This window comes from Erigeron canadensis, chromosome 6 (assembly GCF_010389155.1).
Source record: "Erigeron canadensis isolate Cc75 chromosome 6, C_canadensis_v1, whole genome shotgun sequence".
Classification (NCBI taxonomy): domain Eukaryota; kingdom Viridiplantae; phylum Streptophyta; class Magnoliopsida; order Asterales; family Asteraceae; genus Erigeron; species Erigeron canadensis.
The window spans coordinates 34,869,265-34,877,634 of NC_057766.1; the positions used below are offsets into that span (position 1 = coordinate 34,869,265).

Genomic DNA, 8,370 nt, shown 5'->3' on the forward strand with positions numbered 1-8,370 from the left:
AAATACAAGGACTAAAGTGTAAGAGTAAAAGAATACAGAGGTAAGAAACTCGGAAGTGAAAGAAATTCAAAAATAATGAAAGAAGAAGCTAGCTTACATATAAGGTGGGTTCACTCCAAAACGAACAACAGTCGTGGATGGCTGTCTCCATAGTTGTGCTGGATGCTTACTAATTATCTAGGATTTTTTTACACTTTCAACAGTGGTGTACCTAGCTTGGAGGATTGCGTTAGAATTGATGTCGTTAAAAGGTAATATCTTTTTTTATTCCCCTCTTGTTACAAGATTATTGGCATGTGGTGCTTATAAATGAAGGAGACCATGGAACCCATGTTTACCTCTATGGCAGCTTCATCTATTTCATTAAAAGCAGTTGCTACAAACAACTGAATATAATATGAAATGTAAATTACTCATTGATTGTCCATGCTTGTTGTTCAAGTTCATAGTGACCAAAGATAATGCCTGTAGAATTTTACCCCCTTTTTTTACATGTATAATGTTTGTTATGCATGTGTACCAAGATCATTTCCTCATTTTGTCTCATTCTCAAATAGTGCTTGTGTCAATTCGATAGGTTTTTGGATAAAATTTAAAAAGTTCAAGGTTAGCACTTAGCAGCCCTCATGGCTTTAAAAAAAGGTACATTTATACAAGCTGATTTGACTTTTATGGTTATTTTCATTATTTTAGTGCCATATTTAAGTCCTGCAGCATACAGTTGGTATGAGTTTGTAAAATCCAGATATCATCAAATAATATTATCGTATCAATCATAAGATATTATACCTTACCTGATGCTCTACGAAAACATTATAATGCTGAAGTAACATGGCACCTGTCAACAATGGCGAATTCAAGATTTCAAATTACATAGTTCCTCGTCTTTGACTTGATAAGTCGGTTAGTCGGGGCCGCAAATGCAAACATACAAGCAAAACTGAAACAGATAACCAGATGTGTGAACCAACTCGATCTCATTATCCTACATAAGGGATGGGCCGAAAGGAAATGCTCAAAACTGACAACCAAAAACGTTACTGCAGTTGTGTTTCTAACTTTTGGAGTATCTAAAACAAAATCAGTTGTATATTTTAGGAGAAATGCAATAACGAAATCAATTCTTTTTGTGAAACATGTTAAACATAATTAACACCTAAAATTCTTTCTCGTTATTATAAAGAATAAAGACGTTTTTTTATTTTTTTTGGATACACTAAAATAATGATTGCGTAAATAACTTCTCTTATCAAAAGTCACGGACTCACGGGCAACATGGATGTTTTATGCCAATTTTCAACTACGGCTATCAAAGTCTTCAGCTTTAATTGAATTCTTTTATGTTATATCCATCTCACCTTAATCATCTCGGATAGAATCAACAAGACATCAACGCGGCTGCTTCATACATCATAAAACGATATTATCCCAGCCACACTGTTCAATCGATTGATTAATATTAGAAGTATTGTTAAAACAAAAATAGTAAAGTGTCGCTTTAGAACTGGGCTTGTGGAAAATTGATGTACTACATTAAAAGTAACTGGTACAAAGTACAAGTATATAGTTGAATACTCACAAGCTATGCTTATTATCTATGTTCATAAGGAGCAAAAACTACATCTGTCAAATTATACCCATTTTGGTGACATGAATTAATTTTGAATTTATGCAGCCAGGAAACGCTTCTCTTCCTCCTCGAGTCTTTTTAGCCATCTGAATCCAAGATCACTTCCTAAATTCGCAGCATTTTCAAACTGTGCTCTTGCCAATTCGATTGGATTATGTTTGGGTTCACTTGTTTTCTTCCTTAGATTTCTACTCATATTCCCATTCTTTAGATTTAGCTTTGTAAGAGATGTGGGAAGTTCGTATCCTGGCGAACCAGCAAATCAAATAGAAAGCCATGTTATTTTAGCATAAAATATATCGTTATCACAAAATTAACACTAAGTAGATTTTAGGGTGTAAGTAAAAATTTTGACAGGAAAATATGTATAGGGTGGGTTAATTAAGGGACACTTTTAAACTAGGGACCATTAGGGACACTTCTCAATCATTCATTTTTCACCATCTCCGGCCACCACCACCACCACCACCATCATCTCCGACCACCATCATGATCCTCCGACGACGGCGACCACCGCCACCACGACTTACGCATGTGTAAGTTACAACTTACACATGTGTAAGTTATACAACCACCATCACCACCACCACCATCATCTCCGACCACCACCATGATCCTCCGGCGACCACCGCCACCACGACTTACACATGTGTAAGTTACATGTCCCTAATGGTCCCTAATTTAAGATGTCCCTAAATTAACTTTTATCTATCTATCTATCTATCTATATGTATATATTAAATTTCGTCCATATACTATAAATATTTGCAAATTTAATCTGTACGAATTGTCACCGACTTGATATGAATAACAAAAAGACGACAAAAATTTCTGCTGAAATTGAATAAAAATTTCAATGCAATACCTCTAATAAGAAGAGATCCACATGCTATAGCTGCCCCAGCATGACCCTGCACGTATGTGGAGGGGAATTAAATCCAAGTCAGCTTATGCCGGAATTTCGAGAGAGAAAACTCTACAAGGCCACAAGGCTACAACACTCTGGGATCTTTACCAACAAGGTACTTCATCAACTTACAGATGTAAAATAACACACCAAACAAAAAAACTAAGGTAAGCAGACCTTGAACTTCTAAAGAAAGGTCAAGTGTCTTTTAAGGTAAACAATGGATACAATTTCACAAACTTATAGTTCATGAGAATTCTAGAATTATATGATAACTGGATGCCATACTTGAATTTTGAAACATACAACTGGTGTTGACATGAAAAGAAACGCATCTTTTAATAGGTATAATAAGAAGTTGTACCTTATCGGAAGCTCTATAAAAACACCATAAAGCTGAGTCAATATCTTTCTTAACACAATCGCCTGTCAAATAAACTGCTCCAAGAAGGTAGAGAGCATCCGGTTGCAACTATATCATATATATAATGCAAGCCCATATAAGTTTCAAGAAAACCTAAACTGCATCACTTTTTAAAACGTATTTAGTGGCATACCTGGTCAGCTGCCTTCTCCAAATAATAAAAAGCTTGTTGATCTGTGTCAACACCCTCATTCTGTGCACCAAAGAGTTCATGAACATTTCAAGTTTCACAGATATTCACAAAGTAAGTCAACGGAAAGCTATAAATATAAATAAATGTTGAATATCAGATCACGAAAGCCCAACCTCGATTCGTAAATTACGACCCAGCTCATATTGAGCATCTGCATCACCCATATCTGCAGCTTCTACCAGCAAAGCAGCTCCTCTACAACAAAATAAAGAAAAAGAGGAATGTTCAGTTGAAGAGTGAGAATGCATTTCATAAAAAATATTCACATTTGAGAAATCTAAGTTCTTACATAGCTTTACATTGCCCAGGCACATGGTATTTCAGGTGCAGTCTGGATAACCAATATCTAGCATGGGTATTTGTATTATCAACCTCCAGAGCCATTTCAAAATTATCCTTTGCAGTCTAAGAAGGAGAAATTAACCCAATAAAGAGTTAAGTAACAAAGAAAGAGGTATCAAGTCAAGTAAGACTGACCAAACGAACTAACTACTAAATAAGTATTAAGGTCCATAAATCTCATAATAGGTCCCAAAGATTCATAGTGAATTTCAATGGGAGCTTCTCTTGTAGGAAAAGAGAAGAAACTAATTTGTGAGTTTTCTTTCATTGTTCAATTTCTTTTGCACAATTATACATAGTTACCTTAAGGTGAGGAATGAGCCGTTTATCCCTTGGTTCACAATAGTCAATCACCCTATCAACCTCCTTCAATGCATTCCAACCTTTTGCAATGTATTCCATTGCCATCTTATTTCTAGTATGCAATCCTCGCTGCAACAAAAGCAACCAGTGCGGTAAAAAATCAATTGTCTCACTGAAAGTTGATACTTCCTCGATCGCAGAAAATAGAAAGTAGAAAGACATTTTTTATTTTGAAAGATCGCATAAAAGTTGCTAGAAAATTGTAAGATTAATTAATATTTTTCAATATCCTCCATTTGATGTTTTCATGCTCAAAGGCTTTATAATCAATATAATTATGGTCAAAATTTCCCGTGTGTTGAATGAAATGTACATGTTTGGGGCATGAAGATGTAATATTACCTGTTGTATGTACTGAGGAAGATTAAGAACTTTCCATGTCGAATTAGCTCTCAGAAGCAATGACTTCAGCATCTTTAGAGCCTGTGAAGAGCGCAATACTGTTGAGAGTGTATAAGCTGAATTCCAACTATGCCAGTAGAGATTTAAAAATTTAGTATCATCCTGAAGTGTGTCCATGTTGTTTACATGAACGCTGGATCTAACAAGCCAAGTTGCAAAACTTACTAGCACAAGAAACATTTAACCAATGAAAGGTCCAAATCTGAAATGGTGTGGTAATTCTAATTAATCAAACAGGAAAACCTGATAAGGTATGTGATATCATAAAATCAACTTCTTAGCCAAATAAATCCAAATCTTTAGCCGAGAAACAAATGACTTGTTAGAGGCATCACAGGTACGTGTGGTGCACTATGCATTCTGTAATGTTATGAATTAGAACTTAAGAAGTAGCAAATTATAAAATACAAAAGAGCATCAAAAAGAAAAAGGAGTAACCTACCAATTGGGAGACCAAGTGACAAAATAAACTTCAAACCAAGAAACTCGGTAATCAGCACGACATCTGAAAATCACACAGCTTCCTTGTGATAGAAAGAAGCCTTCAACCCCTAGTTAACCATAGAGAATAAAGAAGAACATCAACACACACTAATATAATGTCAATATTTGCAGTCAAGTTCTAGCTGAACCCACACAAGGGTCTGGCAGCTGATAATGGGGATCAAAACTAGTAACAGTTACATAAAACTGAATTATATTTAAACATAAGTAAATATATATTTAATATAATATTCGATATATCATACATATAATGACAGTTGATTATGGAAAACAGTTGTCTGATGCATAAGATGGAAATGAGTATCTGAGTATCACTCCCAAAACTCGTGTTTGGTTTTCCAATCTCTGTGGATGGGAATACGATAAATAAATTCTCATTTTTAAGCTTTTCTAAGAAACACACAAACAATCATAAAGCATCAACTAACAGAAGTAGCATATAAACAATGCCACATTCATATGGGTAGAGACTCCCTCAAGATAGAAATAACTTGAGGGGTCAAGTTAAATCAATCTCGACCTTTGGATCAAAATCAAGGGACAAGATTTAAAGATTATCGTTGAATCTTGTCCCATGATTTTAATTCAAGGGTCAAGATTTCCCCAACTTGACATCAAGGTAGGAAACTTGAGGGAATCCCCAACCCCATTCATATACCCAAAGAACTTTTTGTAATTACTTATTTCATTACTTTAGACAAAGCTTTCTTCCTACATGCCCCAGTATAAAAAGAGTAACTATGTGGCTATCTACTTAATGTGTCTCAAAGAGTAGTATACTTTGTGCAGATGGTACGATTACAACCAATTACATCCATATAGTTTTCAAATCTGTTCCTTGTAAATAAGGTAGTCTTTCACTAGTGAACCACCTATAAATCTACTATGAATATGGCAGGCATAGGTCATGCTTAATAATGACCTAATGATTTAGTACTGGATAAACCATAGCCTAAATGATTCATAGGGTTTGGACAGTCCAATAACAGATAAACTGATGAATTTGTACAATAATAATATACGGTTGCTTCATAAGCGTTCTGAATGGACAGTACATATATTTACCATTTTAAGTTTTTAACCTTCCTGGTGATCTAGTATTGAATGAATAAACGATATGGGACTAGTTAATAAGTGTCATAGAATTATAGCATTCATAACTTAACAAAAATAAAAGATACTGACAATTTGCAAGAATTTTTTATAAACAAATAATGGCCAGGTTATGTAGCAAAAAGTAACTGTTTTACACAATGCAAACAAACTCAAGTAGTCATAATACTAGCCATTGTTACAATATCAGCATAAGAAAGTATATAAAAGCATGCACACATGCAGGGGCGGATCTACTTCAAAAGGAACGGGGGTACTGCCCCCTATAATTTTCCTATAACTTTGAAATGTTTATTGCAAATATTATAGTTTCGTATGGTATATTGGACCAAAAACCATAAATGCCCCAGGCCCAAATCACCATGCCCTCGTCTAATCAAAACTTTGCTAAACCAACAATTCTCATATCTACCTCCCAGTTTTTTCATTCTTCAATGTGGGAATTCAGGAAACTTCCAAACTACACACTTGTTTAGGTTTAGATTACACATACAAAACAAATAAAGTAATCAAATCAAATATTGATCTAAACTATAGCAACTTTGATTTAAGATTAAAATTGCGTTATATTTTTTTTTTTTTATTTCTTATTCCCATTTACAATTTGTGTTTGGAAAAATACGAACTAAAATAACGTGTGGGTGTGATAACATTCAAATGAATACTCAAATCTTGCGATAGTTAGGTTCTAGTATATGTAATTTTTAATTTTCTACAATTTGTTTTAACGTTTGTAATGGGGTTTAGTATTTAGAAGTGTAACGAACTTTTACACTTTTTCTATTGTATGAATGTAACTTACATTTGGTGCATTGTAGGAAAAAACTTTGTAAAACTGTTCAAATAATGTAACTTTTTGACATGCACCAATCGAAAAATTACACGTGCTAGCTCATATAATTTGCCACGTATACACTTTTACATTATTTGAACAATTTTATAAAGTTTCTTCCTACAATGCACCAAATCACCAAATCTAAGTTATATTCATACAATAGGAAAAATGTAAAAGTTTCTTACGATACTAAACCCTTTGTAATGATATTCTTTTCTATTGTCAAATTTTAAAGAAATCAGTATATACTCGGTTATAAATTTATGGGCGGATATTATAGGGCAGGGGGCTGTAGACCATAGCCAACTCCAGCCTGCCAACTATGCGGAAATTTTTTTTGCCCTCATTAACAATTATTCCTAGATCCGCCATTGTTTATATTTGATATACAGTACGCAAAGAGAGGATGCCAATGTAGAGAAACACAATGCAACTTCAAGATTATCAAAAAAACATAAGATATAAAGATCGATAATCCGCATCACAAACTCACGATAATTTTTTGTTAGTTTATTGCGATTAAGGAACAAGGATCGAGGCAAGTACCGCTTTATAGATACTTACTCCAATAGCTATGTCTATACATCATTTCAGTTTTTCGTACGGTACACCTCGTACCGAAACGCGGTACGAAATCGTCCCGGACGAAGGCGAAACGCGATCCAGAACGGTAAAAGAAGCGTACCTGATTTGACGTATCAAGGCTGAAATTCGACGTTCCGGCAAATAGAACTCTTTTTTCTATTTCCGGTGGGGGAGAAAAGTGACGGTAGTTGGGGCCTTGAGGGAAATTAGCGGCTGTACTCTTTTTTTTTTTATATATATATTTAAAATGGGAAAAGATATTTTAGATTGATAAAGTGGGCTTATATTGGGCCATAATATACAATTTTCCAGGACTTTGGAGTCTTTTATATTTAGGGTTTGGGTTTGTAAAAGTTATCTATATATATTCACGTAACTCTGCTTTTTTATAATTAGTATGAATAACAAGTCCTTTTATTATATATGTTACTTTTTTATATGTTTTTTACCAAATTTACGTACCAAAAAGGGTACGTCGTTTCTCGTATCCAAGTGGCGTTCCGAATGAGCCTACCCCCTCGTACCAGATTTTGGAGGCCTACGAATCGCGTACCCGTTTTCGTTCCGCGTACCGTATCGTACCGCGTTCCATGCAACTATGTTTCAGCTCATGACATTTCATTATTTGATAGCACAATAAAATTGAAATAGAGAACATGTTGCTTTTAATGCATCATAGTATTTTCATGGAAAGGCAACGACTTCACCTAATACTTACAATCTATCCGCATTCATTGTGCTAATAATAAAACTACGCGTGCACGTATTTCAACCCACATAGCAAACAACATCTACCACCTAAAAGGCTGCCAACACCAAAATGCACTCACTGAAATGCCGAAGCTTTTAATCTAGCCATAACAGGGAGAATAACTAGCTATGTAAACACATTACACTAGTTTACAAAGGTATACTCGTAATCGAGTGTTTCTCGATAGTGCACCTATTTGCATTCTCTGAGGACTTTGATCAAACACCTTCAAGACAACTTATATCTCAATAATGAAAAGAATCAATAAACCTAAATAAAGATTAAAACTTTGCAAGCTAAAGAAATCAGATTAAAATGGGG

The 8,370-nt window shown here is 34.6% G+C and overlaps 1 protein-coding gene across 5 annotated transcripts; it reads right to left on the reverse strand.

The window, feature by feature from the left end:
• Positions 1-1,510: 1,510 nt before the first annotated feature.
• LOC122605985 lies at positions 1,511-7,508 on the reverse strand. 5 transcript variants are annotated; one of them, XM_043778950.1, is made up of 11 exons: positions 7,399-7,508; positions 4,704-4,812; positions 4,505-4,621; positions 4,202-4,282; positions 3,800-3,928; positions 3,444-3,559; positions 3,268-3,349; positions 3,095-3,154; positions 2,902-3,009; positions 2,496-2,541; positions 1,511-1,876 (listed from the first exon to the last, which is right to left on the reverse strand). In XM_043778950.1, the coding sequence occupies exons 4-11, from the start codon at positions 4,271-4,273 to the stop codon at positions 1,668-1,670; spliced, it is 822 nt and encodes a 273-aa protein (XP_043634885.1). In that variant the 5' UTR covers positions 4,274-4,282; positions 4,505-4,621; positions 4,704-4,812; positions 7,399-7,508; the 3' UTR covers positions 1,511-1,667. The 5 variants fall into 5 exon arrangements, with proteins under 5 accessions (XP_043634885.1, XP_043634884.1, XP_043634886.1 ...); XM_043778949.1 differs by lacking the exon at positions 4,505-4,621; XM_043778951.1 differs by lacking the exons at positions 4,505-4,621; positions 7,399-7,508 and adding an exon at positions 4,427-4,463 and having other exon boundaries at positions 4,202-4,328; positions 4,704-4,750.
• Between the last annotated feature and the right edge of the window lie 862 nt (positions 7,509-8,370).